The following is a 21,031-nucleotide window of genomic DNA, read 5'->3' on the forward strand; positions in this document are numbered from 1 at the left end:
AGCCGCAAAGTTCCAAAGAGTACGGTGTGCTTGTAAAAAAAACTCCAAAGTTCTGCAAAGTACCGTTTATCTGTTAATCAGCCACAAAGTACGACATCGGAACGATTTTTCATTAAACAGCCCCAAATCAGCTATGGAGTTCAAAGCTGGCTATTTGGGATGTCCGTACCTTTGTGCCAAATTTGAAATTTTAATTTTCAATGCAACAAAAGTTATTGTTAGTTAAGTTTTAATGTGAAAACGAAAAACTTCCCATACTAAATGTACGGGATACCCGGGTATGCCGGTCATAGAAAATGGTTAAGGTGTAAATTTGGTCATTGAGATAACGGTTAATTAAATGTCGAAAGCTTGTATAAGCCGGCATTTCCGTGAAGGACGTTACGCCAAGCAGAAGAAGAGGATAGCAGAACAACAGACGCATAATCACTGAATATTCCGGCCATTTTTCCACACCGCTTTTTCAGAATGATTGTTAAGCAACAGCTTTCTATGGACAACTCCAATATGCTCCCACAAACTAGCAGCACCTACTAGCCAAAGACAAATACGTTTCAAGCTAAACATCCGTGTAGTTCCGGCTACACAGTATTCTTTTCGATACAATTCAAATTAAAATGTACAAATAACACTTACTATTTTAGTTCTTAAGCTTCAAAATTATCTTCGAAATAGAGGAGAAACTCGTATCTACTACAGGCACACACTTACATCAGCTCTTCGTGTTCCAAACCCTACTTTGATGTCAGCACTTGTTGTCGAAGAGATGGCAACACACAACCGAACAGAGACACAATTCCAACCAAAGTTGGCGACGAAGTGGTGAACACCGGAATAGAACAAATAGAATATTAGCTCATTAAGGCCGGGCTACATTGATCGTACTCGCAAGCGTAATTTTGATTTTCACTAGCGCATCTGGCGGCGACTGGTGGAAGCTATTTTTGGTCATCCAGGGAATGGTCATGCCGGATCTCAAAATTAAGTAGTTTTTCCATCGTTTTCCATTGCAAAAATGGATGCAATGCGTGCTAAACATGTGTATCTACATTTTGCAAAACTTTTCTCCTCCGTTTTTAGTAAAAAACATGGAAAAATAACGTATTTTCTGAAGCGGCTCCAAATTGTTTGGCAAAATGCTTCGGTCAGCCGCCGCCAGATGCGCTAGTGAAAATTGAAATTACACCAAAGAGTACGATCAATGTAGCCCGGCCTTTAGATTGCGTTACAAACATTAAAACTACCGAATAATCCTTCGTTAGCAAACGGAACTACTAAAAACACTACCGAAGCTGGCATCTGTTTTTAAAACGGCAGTTGTTTTGATCTGCGGTCTTTTGACAGTTTGCATACGCTCGCAAACCAAGTGTCATATATACAAAGGGAATAAGATGTGTTTCACACGATGTGGGCTGTTTTCCACAGTTCAAATACATTAATTGAAGCTAAATGTGATGTTATTTCTGTTGACTTAAACCGTTTCTTGATAAAATTGTTGGAAGAATTACACATTTTATAAACTGTGTTATTTGAGCCTGCGAAAATGTGTGTCTATTTACCTTGTGCCGTTTACATGAGGCCAGATACGCAAGGCTGGATCATTGCGAGTTGACAGTTGACAGAACCGTTTCGTCAACAAAACCTCTTGATTACAAGAGTTTGATGAAATAAGGGTGAAATAAATACATTTGTTCATGATATGAGCTTTAAATTATTCAAAATAATCAATTTTTAAATCTAAATACCTCATAAATAGTGTGTATGGTGTACACTTGCGCTGTTGTTTTATCAATAGTTGTGCCCAAACGTCAAACGGCTGACGCGAAAGAAACTGCAACAGAAATACCGATGGTCTCACCGCTTTTCGTCCAGCTCGCCCTCCCAGCACGGCAGGCACAAAAATCAACACCTGCCGGTACCGTGCAAATTCCGTGACGAAGCAGTGAGAAACCCATAAACATTTGCTATGTGAAAACGCACCCCGGTGGCTGGTGAAAAGCTGCATCAACGTCAAGCGAAAACCCCTCACGGCGCACCGTCCCGCGGACAGTTGTGAGAGAAGGCGAGCGCAGCCAAACGGCGGGCAGAAGCAACAGTCGCGCATTTTCGGGTGTGCGTAGCACGACCACGACCACGACGACGAAGGCGCACCGTACGGAGCAGCCAGACAGGCAGGCAGGCAGGCAGGATCGTCGCTTCTTTGTCGTCCGAACGTCCGAGGAACCGAAGACCGAAGAATCGGTCGAGTCGTCGAGCAGCGACCGCAGCACAACCGTGGTTGTTTATGTCGTGAGAAAGGTCACACCACGCCAGCCGTGTGTTGAAAAAGTGTGTTTGTTGCCACTGTGTGTCGGTGGCACAGGAAAAGTGTCGCCGTCGGTCAGGGTAGAAGACGAAGCAACCAGCCCATTAGCCGAGCCAAACGCATCGCGGGAGGAGTAGAGAAAAACACGCACACACACAGTGACGCATAGACAGAGCACACTCAACCAGCCCGTCGTGATACAGGGGAAGTCCTCGCCCATATCTTGATGCGAAGCGAAAAATCACTGCAACGATGGACGAAACATATCTGAAGAATCTCGAAACGGCGGCCCACATCATCATGGTAAGGCTAATCGAAGTAGCACTCCCCTTTTTTCTCAGGGTTGCTTCTGGTGGTGGTGGTGGTGGGAAGGGGCAAGGAAAACAAAGGAACACCCGAGGGACCTTGGAATGCGTGCGCGGTGCGTGTGTCGGTTGGTCTGCTGCTGCTGCTGCTGCTCGGCGCAAAGAAAATCGATATCGGGTTGTTTTGCTACCCTTTTCCCCTTTTCCCCTTTTTGCGCAAAAGGAAAACACTTTCTTTGTTTTGATTGCGTCTCTTTTCGTCCTGCGATTGTTTTCGCGCTGTGTGTGGTGGCCTCCTCCTTTCGCCCACAGTGTGGCGTGGAGCAGCAGCAGCGAGTCGTGCGTAGTAATAATTTAACTGTTTTGTTTCTGATTTATCTCTCTCACCTTTTCTCTCTCTCTCTCTCTCACACACACACACGCTCTCTCCCCTTTTATTAGGCACCGCCGAATTCCATCACCAACCAGCAGCGGCAGGAGTCGGAGCACATTTTCACCACCTTCCGGAGGACGAAAACGCCGTACGCCCTCTGCCAGGCGATACTGGAAAAATCGTCCGTCGATCTGGTGCTGTTCGAGGCGGCCGACGTGCTGAAGAAGGCGGTCGTCGGCGAGTGGAAGTTCATCGCCGAGCAGGACCGGGCCTCGCTGCGCCAGTACCTGCTCAGCTACGTCATACAGCGCGACGTGCCGGTGTTTATCCGCGACAAGCTGCTCCAGGTGGTGGCCATCATGATCAAGCGCGCCAGCCTGGAGGATCACGGCGCGGAGCGGGGTCAAATATTGGAGGAGACGAAAAAGATGCTCACGTCGGGCGAACTGAAGCAGCAGATACTGAGCTGCAGCATCATGCTCGCCATCCTGGAGGAGTACTGCAACATCGTCCGGTCGGACGATACCGGGCTGAACACGCTCGAGCACTTTAAGGCGAAAAAGCAGTTCGAAGACTCCGACCTGCTCAAAACGTTCTGCATGACGCTGCAGGCGATGGTGGAGATTGTGAACGCGTTCGATACGTCCAACAGCCTGCAGATGTACTTCTTCAAGCAGCTGCTGACGGTGATGGAAACCGTGCTGACGTGGGGCTTCCTGCTGCCCAATCTGCGGAACGTGCGCGTCCGGCATTCGCTTTCGAAGAGCATTATCGATACGTCGGAAACGGTGACGAAGGCGCTGCACGCACCGCCGCTACGCCTGCAGGCCCAGTGGAAGAGTGTCATATTCGATCCGAAGGTGCTGGAGGTGTTCTTTCACACGTACTGGAAGATGCGCGAGATTGACGATCTGCAGCCAAAGGCACTGACCTGCATCCTGCAGCTGTCGACGCTCCGCGGTCCGATCATATCGGAAAACATTGACGAAAGCATGTCCTACCTGGCGAACTACCTGACGCACTTTCTCTCGCTGATGACAAAGTAAGTGTGAAGCCGTGGAGGAAGAACCCCAATTATTATAATACTTTCCTTTCCTTCCCGTTAAACAGCATCGAAATCAAAGACAAGGAAGCGTACAGCTTCTCGCTAATCCTGCGCAAGCTGTTCCAGTTCCTTCCGACCGACATGCTGAAGATGCTGCCCAACTCGCTGTTCGACGCGTCCATGCAGCAGTGCTTCACGCTGACGATGAAGTTTTTCGAGCAGTCGGCGGCGGAAGAATCGGTCGCACCGGACGAGGCGTGCTACATCGATGCGCTCAGCAACATGCTCGGCATCTGGCTGTCCTTCTTCGACGACAAGCGCAACTATCCGACCGAGCCGATGCTGCCCTACATCACGCAGATGTTCGAAAAGTACGTCCAGTGCCATCTGGCACCCCCACAGGGCATCCGGGGTGCGGGCGGGCGCGAAGGCGACGGGGACAATGAAATTACCGAGCTGGAGGAATCAGACCGGGAGCGGTTCCGGGAGCAGCTCACTGTGATGGGATTTTTCGGCCGGCAGATACTGCAGCACGCGCTCGGCCTGCTGGCGAAGCTGCTGGAAGATCGAACGCGCAAGCTCGGCACCCATCTGCACATGCTGCACGCGTCCAAGACGCTGTCGCTCTCGGACGGGATGAGCCTGGAGAATCTGTTCGAGGACATCCACTGGCTGCTGCTGATCAGTGGGCACGTGATAGCGATGGAATCGGTCGGCGAGACGCCGATGATACCGGAGCCGATCCTGGTGCTCAGCAAACAGCAGGTCGAGTCGGGTGCGACGGACGTGTCGAACAGCTTGAAGCTGCTCGCCTCCCCCCATCAGGACATTCAGGAGATAGCGAACGCGGAATCGAACACGGACCCAGTGATACGGCTAATGGCGGCCGGCTTTCGGCTGTGCGAGCTGGAAAAGACCGCCATCGAGGTGCGCATGTACCAGTTCCTGAGCCCCGAGCTGAGCGCCACCACCATGTGGTTCCTGCGCCACTGGTGCGGCACGTACGTAATGTCCGCGTACGAGCCGACCGCCACCCACATCTTCGCAAATGCGTTCGGCGTCGGCACGGCCGGGGCACTGTGGGTGATCAACTACCTGCTGAACAAGATCTGCCTGAACGCGCAGCACCTGCGGGCGGAGCCGGCCGTGATGGAGGAAACGATCGAGCTGCTGCTGGCGCTGCAGCGCAACCGGTACCGCGCGCAAACCATCTTCAACTCCGAGTACTTCCGCTCGATCTGCGACCTGAAGAGCTTCGAGCTGCCGCTGACGGTGAAGCGCAAGCTGCTGCGCGGCTTCGTCACGATCGGCGGCAGCGTGGAGGGCGAGGAGGTGCGCACCGAGTACATTATGCGCATCGTGCAGGGGACGAAGGAGAAGTTCGGCCTGCTGCAGGCAACGTTCCAGCAGCACGCCCACCTGCACCAGAGCGAACAGTTCAAGCAGAAGGTGATCGAGGTGCTGGAGGAAACGATCGGCTGCGTGGAGGGTGCGTACGACAATCTGATCCTGATCCTTTACCAGGAGGTGCAGCCGATCTGCAAGCAGCTCAGCACGTTCATGTCGGTGTACAGGAACGATACGGTGAGGATGGTTTTTTATTATAACACCTTTTATTGAAGTCGCTTACTTTTGGCTATGAAAATGTAATGCTCGTCACATCGCCGTGTTTTGGGAGCATTATTCTCACCAACTCTTCTCAAATGCACCTTACGTTATAGGGTAAGGTAATTCCGACGCCGATTCCGATGCTGGAATCGATTCCGATTCCGGAGACGATTCCGATGTTGGAATCGAATTCGATTCCGGAGTCGATTCCGAAGACGTATTTGGAGCCGCTTGCGAAACCGTTTGGAGTTAACATTTGGGCTGATTCCGCCACTGGAATCAAAATCGACCTAGGAATTTTGGAGCTAGCCGGAATCAATTCAGACGAAAATTTCATATTTCCCATCACTAGTTAGATAAAAAATACAAGAAAAAACACTAACACTAAAATAAAATTTCATTAAAAAAGTGTTTTATTTTTTTAAATTTTATTATTTTTTCATTTGAATTTTCTTTCATTGTTACTAATGGGTTCGTTTCTTTCCCTCCCAGGTAATTGTGGAGCTTGTGCTGGAGCTGCTGAACGAGCTGGAACGGTCGGCGGAAGTGAAGGAGGTGCGCGCTGCCCTCCACCAGTACAGCATGGACGTGATCGGGGTGTACGTGAAGAACAACAGCAATCGGATTTCGCTCGATCCCACCAACAACGAGCGCGATCCGCAGGATTTGATCCTCATCCTGAAGCTGATCCACGGGCTGAGCGCTAGCCGCGTCGGCAACGATCCGGAAACGATCAACCAGGCGTCGGACGTCTGCATCTACGGGCTGACGAACATTGTGCCGCTAATAACGGCCGATCTGATACGCTACCCGGAGCTGTGCTATCAGTACTACATCACGATCACGTCCTTCGTCGACTCCAAGCCATACGTGGTATGAAAATTAAAAAAGAAAATGAAATATGCGCCTTGAAATCGGGGTTATTTTCAATCGTTTTTCAATCCCTCTTCCCCAGGTGCCCGCACTGCATCCCGACTTCCTGAAGCAGCTCGTCGCCTCGGTCGAGCTCGGGCTCACCTCGTTCACGTCCGAGGTCGAGCTGAAGTGCGTCGAGTTTATCGAAGCGTTCGCGCAGGTCGTCCGGCTGCACCAGAACCCGGACGCGCTCGTGACCCAGCTGCTCCAGTCCTTCCTCAAGCTGATGCTCGACATGACGATCGGGCAGAAGATCGACTGGAACAATACGAGCGACTGGTACAAGGCGATGTACACCGTGATCTGCTGCTTTCCGCACACGTTCAAGGACATGGTGCAGAGCTTCCTGCAGGAGCACGTGGACAGCAGCACGGACAAGGCGAAGGAGATGATCGGCGAAAGCTTGGCGCGCCTGAACCAGATCGAGTTTGCGAACGTGCGGCTAATGAAGCTGCGATTCGTCGACTGGTACGATCGGTTCGTCTCGCTGGTGAGTCTTATGTACAAGAAGTAGAATGGCACTGGGTGGTGAGAACGGAGAGAATGGGGGGAAGGAAAAGGGAACACGATTACAAACGACAAACGACGCGTGTCGCAAATGGAAAATGTGCAAACACCAATCCTACTGAGGGGGAAACAAACGAATGTTAGGGATGATAGCCAGTGTTAGGCCGACCCCTTCATGTTTGTGTGCTGTTCGAGTTTTCCGTTTCAATGTTTCATACTTTTCTCTTTTAAATGTATGAGAGTTTTCGATATAAACAACTAAAATTAGAAAATGCGCTTGAGTTGAAACGAGTTTTGCTTGTTTTTTTTGGCTCACCACTGTACAGTTCCTTTCGTCTTTGTATGTGAACGTTAGGCAAAGGTCTGGAGAGGCATCTTTCGCATCTGGCTTATATATCGTTAGGGGATAAAAAATAGTACGACGGAGAGGAGGGGGGAGAAATGCGATGGAGAACTTTTAGCTATGCGCGATTATTGAAAAGTATGAAACGTTTGTACGTCCCACGGCGGGATGAGATTGGCGATGAAATGACAAAAAGGATTCGATTCGAATCGGCACGAACGATATCTATACATATATACAAATTAATAGATAGTGGAACACACAATACTTAACTAAAGAAACAAAGAAAACAAAGGATATAGCTAGGGGCTTACTCTAATTGTACTGGGACTGTGCACACACTGCGGGAAGGACTCTTGAGGCAGCGAAGGATATTGAGCTGCATTACAAAACTCTCTCAAACACACATGCAAACACAAAGATTGGGTAACTTATTGAATGTTTGAGGGACGGATTCGGCGGTGCATTGGATCACTTTCCAAAGAATCCGCGAAATGTCTACACAAAAACACAGCGTTGGGTGTGGGTGTGATATGGTAAATTTTACAAGCCGGAAAAAATGATACGAATTTGCACCGTGTATTTGCGCACCTACTACTACTACTACTACCCGTTTCTTTCCGGTTTATTTTAGATAGCATGTAGAGCATATGTAGTTCGAACGATATCTGCACGTTTTTTCTGCAATACGACGCACGACGCACACAGTGGATAGGCATCATCACCCTATGGAAAGGGTTTACGAAGAGATATATACATAGATAGAGAGAGAGAGAGAGCAAGAGCACACAGTGACGTGACGTGTAACACGGTGCAACGATAGATTAGCGTTAGAAAGTTTAAAAACATTCACAGAAGCAAAAAATAAGCAAAATCCAACGCGCACCCCCTTTTTCGGAAACCTTTCCTTCCGCAATTTTTCCTTCCTGTTCCTGTATTTGAAATATTTATCGCGCTTTGATGAGAAGAGCGCCAAAAACAACAGTGTAGTACAACACCACCAACACGTTAGAGTTTCACGTTCTGACTAAGGATCGAGCCGCCGGTTACTGACCATGGCCAGTTTTGGTGTCTTCTTCGGCGCGATTGTAGATATTTATATGTAGCCGTAAATGAGGAAACGCGTGTGTGTGTGTGTGTGCCCTGTTTTCCAAGGAGAAAAGCATACAATCTCCTCCTTAAGAGCCCGCCCCAAGCCAAGGAGAGAAACGTTTCAGAATAGAAGTGTTTCATTTTTCCCGTTCAGTTATGTCGTTACACTTCCTTTTTTAAGATGGTTCATCCTTCGCCTTTGTTCCCGAAAGAGAGAGAAAGGGAGAGTAAGCAAATTTGTAAGACGGAGGACAACAATTTAGTTAGTTTTGCCCGAGAGGGGAGGACATTAGGTCAAAGATGCCGAGAGTCGAGCTTTGTCTCTCTTTCGCTGTGTGTGGATGTGTGATATTCGACTTATGATAGAAGATCGGCGAGAGAAAGCGACGAACCTTAGTAGGAGAAACTCCCCCCCCCCCCTCCCCCCCCACGTGTCACGCGATGTAGGAGCAGCAGCAGGGTGGCAGTTTCAACGGATAGCGAAAATGTAATTGAATTAATGTTTTCTACATTTGCCATTTTTACTATCGTTCGATCGAATTTTGATGTCTGATGTCGTCCTGCGCGTGTCGCCCCCTCTGTGTGGGATGAGTTGTGCCACGGAAGAAGGGTATAGCTAGATTTGATATGAAACAAACAAATGAAGTATTTTGCAATGATTTAGTCACTGACGCGCGGGGCACGATGCTTGGAGAGTGAAACGAGGAACGCACCGAGTGAGAAACAGCGTGTGTGTATGTGATCAGGTATCGGGGAACAATTGTTTTGCTTTCCTTTTGTGTGGCATTGAATTAGGCAAACGTTTAAAGAAACAAATCTTTAAAGAAACAAGCAAGATATGTGTGCGTGTGTGTTTTGTTGATTGTTAGAATTTCTGTTTTAAAAAAGGACGGCGTGTTATATACATTTTTGATTTTTTTTTTCAATAAGTATCGAGCATACTGGAGTCGAGCCGAGGCGAGCGGGGCATTTTAAGAAGGATCAAATTTGCATGATCAAAACTACTACTACTACTACTACTACTATTACTACTGCACATGGGTGTGCCCGCGAGAGTAATATGATAAAAAATAGCAAAAGAAATCGAAACAAAAAGTGCAAAAATTCGAAACATCAAAATTTAAACCAGCCGCGCGTGCTCTGTTTTTGAAAGGAAGGATTGCATTTGTCATGTAATTATGTCTGGCGACTAATCTACTATTGCGGTGACTACACTACACACTACGAGTACTACTTCCACTGGAACATGTACTACCACTACTGGCAGGTCCGCAGCTATATATACACATTGCACACGAACCACGTGGGTTCGTTGGTAGAGGTAGCGCAGTAACTGAGCATACACACTGCACGGACACACGGATTGTTGAGTACAAATTAAAGGCAAAAATAAACACAAACACAACGCAACTACGCCACTAAGCTACTAAAAGCAGAGCGCAAAAAGTAAAACAAGGCACCACGCTTATGTGTTGTGTTTGGGGTAAACACAAACACACCTATGAAACACATTGTACGATTCACCAATATGAGAATCCTCGATCCTCGGCGATCATTATAAACAGGCAGAGTCAGCAGGGTTCTCCGGGGGTTACGGTTAAATTGTGGTCTCAATTTTGAGGTATCTTTTGCAGTTCCCAAACATCATCCAACCCGGTTTTCGCTGCGTCGTCTAACTGCAAAGAGAGAGAGAGAGAGAGAGAGGGAAATGGCCACGCGGAGGGTGGCATTAATGAAAATAAAGTTTATCGATTGGGCTACACAAATCAATAACAAAGCTAACCCGAAAGCTACAACAGAATTTTGTTCTTTTGCCTTTCTTTAACTGCATTCATATACTGTGGGAAAGAAACGTCCATCGAATGGTTGAAAATTGTCAGTTGTTTAAAAGCACGTAGAGTAATGTACGCTTTATTATTATTGCCTGCTTAGCTGTGTATTCTTAGCTGCTTATTTTACGTTGTACAATCTGTTTTGTTGTTTTGTTTTTGTTACTGTATGTATCAATAGTTAAGTTATTGTGTCCCATGCGCTCATTCTGGAAGTAAAAGGTTTGAATCGAAAAAAGCCTTTTTCTTTCACCTTAAAGCATATTTGCTAGCAAACGGAAATATAAATAGAAATTGCGGAGCATTCAAGAGAGAACAAACGCTAAACCGGGTGTATCCGAGAGCTTAAGTCTAGTGCGACTGCGGCCCTCTCTATGCTAAGAAAGATAACGTAACAAACTAAACCTACGCTAGTTTCCCTATCATTTTATCGTTTAATTTACGTATTCAACCGTCGCCATAGCCAAAGAGAGCATCGTTCAATTTCTGTGCCATCGGAGCGGAGAAGAAACCGCACATACAGCGAAATATAGGTCAAAGGGTTTCTCCTTCCCCAATGCATCATCATATTGCAGCATTTATCCGGCAAACCCGGAAGCCGTTTTGCTTGTGGTTAGCCGCACCCAGCCGGGCCACCCGCCACCACCCGTTCATAAGGACGAGTACACCAGATTGGTGACGGCAGTTTGGATGGCATTGAGTCGGCTGGCGGGCAGGTTCGCTTCGTCGATCCGCTGGGCCAGCGCCTCGAACAGTAGCTGCGTGCTGCTGCGGCGAATATGGGCGTGCGCCTCGAGCTGCACCGCTTCCGCCGCCGTCCGTATGATTTTGATGCATTCCGACTCGATCAGATCGGTGTGGCGCTTACGGCTGCTGCCGCCGGTTTCGCTCGCCGGCTGCTCGTGGTGCGTTGCCTTGGGGCGGGCGTTGGCAAACCGCTCGCTCACCGTCACCAGCCCGGTACCGCAGTCGACGAACGCGGAAGCGGGATCGTCGCGCACAAACTGCTGCCGCCCTATCGGATGTTCACACTTGATGTCGACATACCGCTCCTCGCCCGGGTACATGCTGTCCAGGAAGTTGGCCGTAGTGCTGGGGAGGAGGGAAAAGGGAGGAGTTCAGGAGAATGTAAGAGGAGCCAAACAAAAAGCATTAGTAGCAATTACTCACAGCGAGGCCTTGTTGTAGCCCTGCAGAAAGGAGAGACTGTCGAAGTAGCGCCACTTCTTCGGCTGCTCCTCGTCGGACGTGCCGCGGGCCGCCTGTTCCGCCCGGCTCAGCTTGATGAACTTGTCCCGCAAACTCTTCCATCGCCGTTTGCACACCTCCACTGCAGGCGGAAGAAAGAAAAGAAAGTGCACGTAATAATCATTTCGTGTGTGCGTCTTTCTGTCTTGGACAGTGGCCAACACGGGACAATGTCCGGCACCAGGGGGACAAGCAGCAGCAGCAGCAGGGACTTGGGATGGGAAAGGCTTACCGGAGCAGTTGAGCTCGTACGCGATCTGCTGCCACAGCCGTTCCTTGTCGTTTTTCCTTCGATAGTTTACGTTCTTCACGTTGTACAGCACCTCGTTAGCGCGAACTTTTGCAATTAAATCCTCCTCGAAGGTCATATTTTTCAGGGCGCCAGCCAGTTTGTAAACATTCGTCTATTATTGCACAGCAGTACCTGTCAAACTGGTGGGCGATGTTTTTTCATTCGTTTGTGGCTGTCAGCTGACCTTTATTATTTTGTGGAGCGATGATATTTTTTTAAATCAACCGTTGTGGCGATCTTTTCGGTGGATAACATATGATTTATGGTTTTCAGTAATTATTTTTGTATTTGTTTCATAAATCTGCTTCTATAATTTATCGTTTAAAACCTTAACCAATAATAATTTATTGCGAATTTCAAGGCGAAAACAAAAACAAACACATCTGTACACTCTATTCCATCAAAGTTCCTCTTCTACGAAGCGCCTTTTTCTACACTCTTCCGAAAATCCACTCATACGGTAAAATATATCGTCTCAACTCTTTTATGTAACAAACACTACACGTGCTATACACTACGCGTGCGGACAGCATCCTAACTTTGGCATTGAATTTTGGTATCAGCATTTGAGCGGTTAAACATTTTTTCAACTATCGTGGTACAACGGGTGGCGCGCTTTCATCTAATGGACACGTGGCGTATCACAACATAGTTAGCATCAGTGATGTTCTCTCTGGAGCGTACCCACGACTTCGACTCTTGTTAGTCCGATTCCGACTCCGGCAAAATGGAACCACTAGATCCGCCCGAAGTCGGAGTCGTCCGGAGTCTTGCGGAGTAGTTCAGAGTCTTCCGGAGTAGTTCGGAGTCGTCCAAAGTCGTCCAGAGTCGTCGTAGTCGTCTAGATTCCGGCTGGACGAGCTAAACGACTCCGAACGTCTCCGGATGACTCCGACACCCAATAACTCCGGACAACTCCGAATGACTCCGGGCGACTCCGGACGACTCCGACTCCGGGCGACTCCAGACGACTCCGACTCCGGGCGACTCCGAACAACTCCGAACAACTCCTGACGATTCCGAACGACCCCGAATAATGCAGGGCGGACTTACCTTCCGGAGTCGATTCCGAATTTATCGGAGTCAGATTGGAGTAGACTCCGGATTTTTGCCACCTTTTCACTAATTAGCATAGCGCCTAACAGCCTAACATATAGTGCTGTTAATGAAATCGTAACAGCTCAGCGTAAGTTCCGTTTTCTTGTTCAGCTTAATGTTGTTCAGCTTGTACTTGATGTACTCCTCCACCCAGGCCTGCGTCAGATCGAGATACTTCTCCGGCGGTCCGGGCAGATAGTCCCGAAATCCAAACACCGGTATGGCCGCCTCGATCTGCGTCCCATCCACCCAGTTGTTGTAGCTGTTGATCGTGATGATCTGCAAATTGTTCTTGAGCGAGGTACGCCAACCAACGTCAAAGTACTGACCGTTCGACCGGTACCGCTTGATGTTCGTAATGCCGTGGTTCTGGTTCACGTTCCGGTGGTACTTCCGGCGATCGTAGTACCCGGGCCCAATCGTCGGTACGAACAGTAGCCGATAGCTGTCCGCAAACTTCTTCAGCTGGTTCCAGTTCTTCCACGTTGACGCATAGTTCGCCCCATTGCTCGGCAGGTACGTGTAGAACCCATCGAACCCTGCCCGCCGTACCATGGATTTGTGGTCCTTGGAGCTGATGTGCGCCAACAGTACGGCATCGTAGCTCGCAGCACCCCGGATGGTCAGTATGCCGTTGCGGCTCAGCAACCGCTTCCATTCCGGATCCGTTATACGGTACGCCTTGCGTATGTAAAACAGTGGCAGGTCACGCCTTTTCGACAGCACCGTGTAGTAGCTGAGCGTGCTGGTCGTCCCGGCCGGCCCCTTCCCGAACCCATCCACAAAGTACTTGATGTTGCTGCGGATGCTCTCGATCGTGCGGTCCGCGTAGTCGAGGATTTCGATCGCCACCTTCAGATCGTACTGCTCCGCCACCCTGAAGATGGTGCGCAGCAGGTACTCGGAAAAGTTGGGCTGCCAGCCGAGCACCACCGTACCGATGCCGCAGTTCTGTATTTCGTTAAAGTGCTCCCGCACAATCGATTCGCTCGTGTTGTACAGCCGGCGCTTCGGGTAGAACGCCGTGTTGATGACCGGCTCGTCGTTCGGCTTGAACGACACGGAGTTGTTCTCGTAGATGCGCGCTATCAACCGATCGCTGGACGGATGTGTGGGGCGCGGTTTGTACCACGCCACCGTACCGTGGTAGTGGATCTGCACGTTCCGATTCAGTGGGAACGTTCGATTCCGGTGCTCCGATGGTGGTACGGTTGCGGTGTTGGGATTTCCACTACCGACCAGGCGCTTGATTTTGTCGCGGATGATGCGCGCCTTCACCTGGTGCTCGTTGTACTTCTCCGGCACGATCGTTTGGCTGCGCCGCAGCTCGTACGAGACTACGTTCTGGTAGCCATCGTTCGGCAGGGACAGTGGCGCTACCTCCTTTTCCGGCGTGCTGATCGTGGTGTAGAGGCAGAAGATGAGCAGCAGGAAGGACGTGACGCCAATCAGGCAGACGAACAGCTTCATCGATTTGATGCTGCTCAGCTTGTGTGCGGCCATTTTTTGGGGGCTTTTTGTTGTGTTTCCGGTCGCGAACTTCACTTGCTTCACTTGCTCAAGCACTCGAACGTGGTATGGAGAGCATGCTGCTGTCCGGATCTGAAAGGACGAAGGTTCAAAAAGCAAGCAATAGTTTATCGAAATACGAGACAGCAGATTAGAATTGTTTTCTAGGGAAAGGAAGCACTGACAACTCTCTGTGAAGGATACACAAGTGGGGGAAAATGGAAAAGGATGTAGCGTGGCCATTGCGCATGTGCCGTTTTCCCCTCGGCTGTATCCTTGCCGGAGACGGTGAGCGAGAGCAGGCGAGCCAAATGCTTGTAATGTTTGGAAGGGAACGAAAGGAAATGGCTATAAATTTGTTTGTAAACAAATTAATAATGCACTGTTTTCCAGCGACAGAGCGTTTCTACATACACCGAGACTGAAGGTGAGAGATGGCTGTGAGAAAATTGACAATCGGTTTCTCACGCCGGTGTGTGTAGAAGCTCTGAAAAGCGCTGAGATGAGACTTTTAAAATGATGTTGATAAAATTCATTTAAATCGCTAAAATGAAGTAAAAATAGTTCCTTTTACTTTTTAATAATATTTCTACGATTATTGGACAGCAAAAATGCAAACTATAATTGATCGATCGCTATAAACTGCCAATTCAATTTTTTCTCAGCTCCATCGTTCTTTGCATGCCGAGGAGAATTCTCTCACCGAAAATGCTGTCAGTCGCTGTCAAAGCATGCTGTCAGTTATTTTCTCAGCTGCATTCTCGGTGTATGTAGAAACGCTCACACCCATAAACTGTTGCTTCCTGGTAAACATGGCGTTGAACAAGCGTGCGAGTGTCGTGTACCTTTGAAGGAGGATGTGGTTTTCGTTTTTCTTTTTACGTTTGAAATGGAAAAAGTGGAGTTTAACATACATTTTTACAATTTTCTTTAATTTTTTTGCATTTTATTTGATTCATATTGAATCTGTGCAACGGCTTTTTTAAATTTCACACTTTCAAAATTTTCCGCAAGGTGGCGCTTCTATGTCAAGTGTCAAAAGGCAAAAAAACACAACAATTTCAAAACAAAACACATCACGACCGGGAAACACGTTTTGGTGCTGGGCGAACGAATTGAATCGCATTTACCACCATGCCGCAAGATACGAAGCGAATAAATGGACCAGAACTTACCCGATCGTACCGGATCCATTGCAAAGCCAACGCGCCAAAACCGTTCGACGAGCGGTTGCAGGAAGCCCTCGGAAAGGACGGCAAACGAAAGGATGGTCGTCGCCTGCAGGAAAGCCGCAAATATTGTATGTAATTCAACGTATTGAACAGTACATTTCCTTTCGAACGCAAATCATCATTTGCTCCCTCGTTTTTAGATGCAAAAATCGGCGTAGTTTCAACGGCCAAAGGATCGGCGTACGTCGAGCTGGGCAACACGAAGGTGATCGTGTCCGTGTTCGATCCGCGCGAAATACCCAAGCAGAACAAATTCTGCGAGCTGGGTGAGCTGTTCTGCGACTTGAAGTTTTCGCCCTTCGCCTCGGCAGTGAGAAAAACGCACCAAACGGATGCGCGCGAGCGAAGCATGGCCGCGGCACTGACCAGCGCCCTGAACCCGTCCGTCTGCCGGCATCTGTTTCCCAATCTGCAGATAGACGTGTTTGCGAACGTGCTGGAAGATGATGGCTCGGCGCTGGCGGTGGCGATAACGGCGGCCGGCCTTGCGCTGGGCGATGCGTGCGTCCCAATGTTTGACATCGTGACGGCGGCAACGGCCGGCGTGCTGGGGGATCGTGTCATCATGGATCCTACGGCGGAGGAGGAGGCGCTGTGTTTGGCCGGCCACACGGAGGAAAATCATGGGCTGGTGATGCTGGCGAAGCTGCCCACGCTGGACCAGGTACCGGAGATTTGGCAGTACGGGTTCGTGGATGTGGAGCTGCTGTGGGACACGTGCAAGCAGCTGAATGCGGCTTGTGGCGATCTTGTGCCGGTAGTGCAGCATCTGCTGGTGAGCAAAGTGAAAACACATCTGCAGGAGCTGGAGCTGGAGAGTGATGAAGAGGAGGAAGCTGAGCAGGACAAGGAGGAAGGTGCTGCCGAAGCGTCAACCCAGGGTTCCGGGGAAGATCGATAAAGGGAAGAGAACAATAAAACACAAACAAAAACACACACACTTGGTACATTTCGTCGTTAAATCACGTTTATTTCGGGCGGCTTCATGAAAGTTAATCTTCCACCTTCTCCGGCGGAGGTCCACAGGGTTGCAGCATCTTCTCCATGATGTTGAAACGGATGCGTGCCTTCGATTCGTTCTCGGCCACGGCAAAGTAGCTCAGCATATCGTAGTGCCCGAGGTAGCTGGCAAGCGAGTCCCGGTGCTGGTTGGTAAGCCACTCGTACTTCGTAGTGTCCGCATGGCCCGTACCGATGTACTTGCTTTGCAGATGCTCCAGCTGGCTGTGGATGTTGTACCGATCGCCCATCGTGCGGCAGGGAGGTTGTTTTCGGGCGGTTTTTCCACTAACAGGATTGTGATTTCCCACAAGCGGTGTGTTTGTTTATGCCGAGACGCGCTTTCTGTTGTGGTTTTGGGGGCGATTGCTTCGCTGTCAAATTTGCAAGAGAAGGCACGGGAGCGCTCCAAGCGGATGGTACCGAAAGCTGTAACACGCACAATGGTTAATGTTTTTGCGAAAAGGCCGAAAAGTTTATTTCAAATTTGTCCGGTATTAATTAATAATGGTGCCCGGCTACGGGCGTTTCGAAATTTCAACGTTTCTTTTTATCTGAGGAGTATGCAAAGAAGAAAAAAAAAATGTCTCCCAAACTCTACTCATACCATACCGGTCCTGGAACTATTACTGAACCCATACCGGCCATTGACCTGGTAGAAAACAAACCTATATCTGGAAGTGATCCCGAACCCATCCCAGTCCTGGAACCGATACTGAATCCATACCAGTCCAGGAACCAATCGTGGAATCATACCGGTTCTGGAACCAATACTGAATCCATATCGGTCATAGAACTGATGCTTCATCCATACCGATTGTGGAACTGATACTGAACCCATATGGTCTTTGAAAGGGAAACTGAACCTATACCAGTCCAGGAACCACCCATTAACCCCCCCCCCCCCCTCTCCCACCGGTCAGGGATATTGCCTTAACCCATACCGGTCCGAGATACTTTCGATTTCGGACAACTCCGCCTCTGGACTACTCCAACTTCAAGGGTTATCGACTCCAGATGAATTATACTTCAGACGATTCAAAGTTCAAAAGACTCCAGACGGCTTGGCACGATTACCTAGTCTCTAGTCCCTAGTCATCATTAGTCTAGAACAAAAATCCGAATGGATCTCAAAGATACCATGGATCCACGATCCTGCTCTGGAACAGCTCCTTAGCCTAGACTTCCGGTTCTAGAAAAAGTTCCAAAACAGATTCAGAAAATTTCCCGGATCTATTGTAGAGCTGGTCTTCAACCAATAATTCAATTCAATAATAATTCAACCAAAACTTTTGAGCTATGTATCCTTCCAACCATACTTCATAGTTGTAGTTCAGCTATTAGCCCTAAACAGCATGGGTTTATGCCTGGTAGGTCTACTTCAACTAATCTCATGTCTTTTATTTCCAATATTTTTAGATCTTTTGAGGCCGGTACCCAACTTGATGCAATATACACCGACTTTCATGCTGCTTTTGATAGTTTACCTCACTCTTTATTATTAGCTAAATTGTCTAAACTTGGTTTTGGTGATGGCATTATTAGCTGGCTGTCCTCATATTTAAGTAATCGATCATGCAGGGTTAAAACCGGGTCGTACTTATCTGAGGAGTTTTTTTGTACGTCAGGTGTCCCTCAGGGTTGTGTGCTAAGTCCACTTCTGTTTTCTTTGTTCATCAATGATGTTTGTAATGTTTTACCTCCTGATGGTCATCTCCTTTATGCGGATGATATCAAAATCTTTTTACCTGTGTCTTCTTCTTCTGATTGTCTGAGACTTCAGCATTACCTCAATGCATTTGCTCATTGGTGTTCATCCAATTTACTTCGCCTGTGTCCCGAAAAATGTTCTGTTATTTCTTTCTCTCACTCTCTATCTCCTATTTTATTTAACTATACTCTCTCTAGCGCTTCCCTCTCTCGTGTTATGTCCATCCGTGACCTTGGTATTATACTTGACTGTCGTCTTAACTTTAAACTGCAGCTTGATGAGGTGCTACTAAAAGCAAATCGAACCCTTGGGTTTATCTTACGTTTTACCTCTATTTTTAGAGATCAAAGCATCCTAAGAATCCTTTATTGTGCTTTGGTAAGGCCTATTCTTGAATATGCAAGTATCATCTGGAATCCTCCCACTATTGATGGCTGTTCGAGAATTGAAAGCATTCAGCGCCTCTTTACCAGGATTGCCTTTCGTCGTTTGTTCGGTGCTGCCTCACTACCTCCCTATGAAACGCGATTGCAGTTATTCAATCTTTACTCCTTAAGCTTCCGCCGCCAAGTGTTTCAGGCTTGTTTTATTGGTGGCTTATTACTTTCTGCTACTGATGCTCCTGATTTACTCTCGTCCATCTCGCTGTATGTTCCCTCTCGTTCTCTTCGTCCACGTGATCCTCTGTCAATTGAAACACGTCATACTCTTTATACTTTCAATGACCCTCTTCTGTCCTGTTTCAGGTTGTTTAACCACTTTTACTATCTCTTTGATTTCGACTCCTCTCTTAACTCTTTCCGTAACCGTATTTTTTCTTCTAATTCCCTTTAATTATTCTCCTTAGTTTTCTATTACTCTCTTTTTTTTTTGTTTTTGTTAAGTTTATGATAGTCTCTACGCTCTACTCTTGTTTTTTTTTCTTTTCTTTTTTGCTAGGTCAATACTAGGTTAGTTAGGCTTAGTTTTTCATGAATTATTTTGTTTATTTGTTAGTATTAAATTAGTTTTAAGTCTATTATATTTAGCCTTGATGGCGGATATTGTATTAAATAAATGAAATGAAATGAAATGAAATGAAATAATTCGTCCAGTACTAGTCTATGTTCGAAATGAATCGGTAGAGACAATGAAAAGAGTCATGCTTAACGACACAGCCTTAGCTATAGTTTGTCATTGATCGAACTGACCTCGTAGCCTTCCCCGTAGCCCCTCTACTACACTTGAACTTAAAGTGAGGGAAAGCTGTTTACACAGCTGGCTTTAACAAAAAATGCGAATCAATAGCTGGCTTGTTGCATCTTCCAGATACTTCATTAAAACATCGTTTGAGCACTCTACTCATAGTCCCTTCACTTGTCAGTAGTCAAAATGCGCTGGCTGTGTGCGGTAGTATTGGCAACGCTTGCCCATTCAGTTCCGGTCCGTGCCGAATGGTTCGATTCCTGCGATCGACAGTTTCAGCTCACCAGCGTGGCAGATGTCACGCTAAACTCACCCTTCTATCCCTCGAACTATCCCGCCGGAAGCTCGTGCCGGTTTGTGGTACGTGCGCCACCGGGCTACACGATACAGGCCACGTGTACGCTTAACATGGCCAATCCAACGGCTGCCTGTACGACGGACTTTCTGTACGTGTCAACGGAAGGCTTTGCCTCGCCGGTGGGCAGCGAGTTCTTCTGCGGCAAGGGACAGATCGCGCGCAAGTCACTGTTCAACAAGCTGACGATCTCGTACATTTCGTCCAGCTCGACGAACTCGGGCTCGTTCACGTGTCGGTTGGTGGTGCAGCCGCAGGAGTGTGACTGTGGGTGGTCGCGTACGGCCAAAATCGTGGGGGGCAGTGTGGCCGGTGTTAATGAGTACACTGCGATGGTGGGACTGTTGGATCCGCTAACGGTGAACGTGTTCTGCTCCGGAGCAATAAGTAAGTCGAGATGGCCAAGATGATCTTGCAGGTCCTACTGACGTCTCTTCCCTTCCATTATTGCAGTAAGCTCACGCTACGTTCTCACTGCCGCACACTGTGCCCGCACCATTCCGAGCGTGAGCCGCGTGCAGGCTCTCGTCGGTGATCATGACTATCGTTCCGGGTTGGATACACCGTACTCGGCGATCTACAACATCGAGCAGATCATCTCGCACGAGTACTACAATGAGCAGACGCGCAACAATGACATTGCGCTGCTGAAAACTTCCACCGAGATGGACTTTAACCGGGGTGTAGGCCCCATCTGTTTACCCTTCACGTACAGTACGTACAGCTTTGGCGGGCTTTCGGTCGACATTGCCGGCTGGGGCACGACGAGCTTCGGTGGACCGATGTCGACGATACTGCGCAAGACCACCCTCAATGTGCTGCAGAACGCAAACTGTACCGCGCCGTACGTGAACGATCAGAAGATCTGCACGTTTGCCGTGGGCCGTGACTCCTGCCAGTACGATTCTGGCGGCGCACTGTTCCTGCGGGGCAGCCAGCGCATGTACTCGATCGGTATCATTAGCTACGGGTCGGCCTGTGCTGCCTCGACACCGTCCGTAGCAACGCGCGTCACGGCCTACCTAAGCTGGATCCGTCAGAATACACCGGAAGTGTCGTACTGTGCGAAATGAAATTGAA

At 48.5% G+C, this 21,031-nt stretch overlaps 6 protein-coding genes across 6 annotated transcripts; 3 read left to right on the forward strand and 3 right to left on the reverse strand.

The window, feature by feature from the left end:
• The first annotated feature begins 1,848 nt into the window (after window positions 1-1,848).
• On the forward strand, window positions 1,849-10,294 carry LOC120955596 (exportin-4-like). Its single transcript, XM_040376623.2, has 5 exons — window positions 1,849-2,608; window positions 3,052-4,025; window positions 4,094-5,612; window positions 6,129-6,509; window positions 6,592-10,294. The coding sequence occupies exons 1-5, from the start codon at window positions 2,558-2,560 to the stop codon at window positions 7,063-7,065; spliced, it is 3,399 nt and encodes a 1,132-aa protein (XP_040232557.1). The 5' UTR covers window positions 1,849-2,557; the 3' UTR covers window positions 7,066-10,294.
• A 72-nt stretch (window positions 10,295-10,366) lies between these two features.
• LOC120955597 (uncharacterized) lies at window positions 10,367-12,083 on the reverse strand. Its single transcript, XM_040376624.2, has 3 exons — window positions 11,803-12,083; window positions 11,493-11,652; window positions 10,367-11,414 (listed from the first exon to the last, which is right to left on the reverse strand). Exons 1-3 carry the CDS (start codon window positions 11,936-11,938, stop codon window positions 10,973-10,975), a joined length of 738 nt encoding a protein of 245 aa, XP_040232558.1. The 5' UTR covers window positions 11,939-12,083; the 3' UTR covers window positions 10,367-10,972.
• Window positions 12,084-12,182: 99 nt separating this feature from the next.
• Window positions 12,183-15,316, reverse strand: LOC125907287 (glycoprotein endo-alpha-1,2-mannosidase). Its single transcript, XM_049608731.1, has 2 exons — window positions 14,655-15,316; window positions 12,183-14,562 (listed from the first exon to the last, which is right to left on the reverse strand). Exon 2 carries the CDS (start codon window positions 14,461-14,463, stop codon window positions 13,009-13,011), a length of 1,455 nt encoding a protein of 484 aa, XP_049464688.1. The 5' UTR covers window positions 14,464-14,562; window positions 14,655-15,316; the 3' UTR covers window positions 12,183-13,008.
• Window positions 15,317-15,517: 201 nt separating this feature from the next.
• LOC120958608 (exosome complex component MTR3-like) lies at window positions 15,518-16,637 on the forward strand. Its single transcript, XM_040381523.2, has 2 exons — window positions 15,518-15,769; window positions 15,842-16,637. The coding sequence occupies exons 1-2, from the start codon at window positions 15,604-15,606 to the stop codon at window positions 16,600-16,602; spliced, it is 927 nt and encodes a 308-aa protein (XP_040237457.2). The 5' UTR covers window positions 15,518-15,603; the 3' UTR covers window positions 16,603-16,637.
• A 9-nt stretch (window positions 16,638-16,646) lies between these two features.
• Window positions 16,647-17,075, reverse strand: LOC120958609 (splicing factor 3B subunit 5). The gene has a single exon (XM_040381524.2). It carries the CDS (start codon window positions 16,949-16,951, stop codon window positions 16,694-16,696), a length of 258 nt encoding a protein of 85 aa, XP_040237458.1. The 5' UTR covers window positions 16,952-17,075; the 3' UTR covers window positions 16,647-16,693.
• A 2,664-nt stretch (window positions 17,076-19,739) lies between these two features.
• Window positions 19,740-21,031, forward strand: LOC120958514 (venom serine protease-like). Its single transcript, XM_040381363.2, has 2 exons — window positions 19,740-20,338; window positions 20,405-21,031. The coding sequence occupies exons 1-2, from the start codon at window positions 19,783-19,785 to the stop codon at window positions 21,022-21,024; spliced, it is 1,176 nt and encodes a 391-aa protein (XP_040237297.2). The 5' UTR covers window positions 19,740-19,782; the 3' UTR covers window positions 21,025-21,031.

Source organism: Anopheles coluzzii, chromosome 3 (genome assembly GCF_943734685.1).
Source record: "Anopheles coluzzii chromosome 3, AcolN3, whole genome shotgun sequence".
In the NCBI taxonomy this organism is placed as follows: domain Eukaryota; kingdom Metazoa; phylum Arthropoda; class Insecta; order Diptera; family Culicidae; genus Anopheles; species Anopheles coluzzii.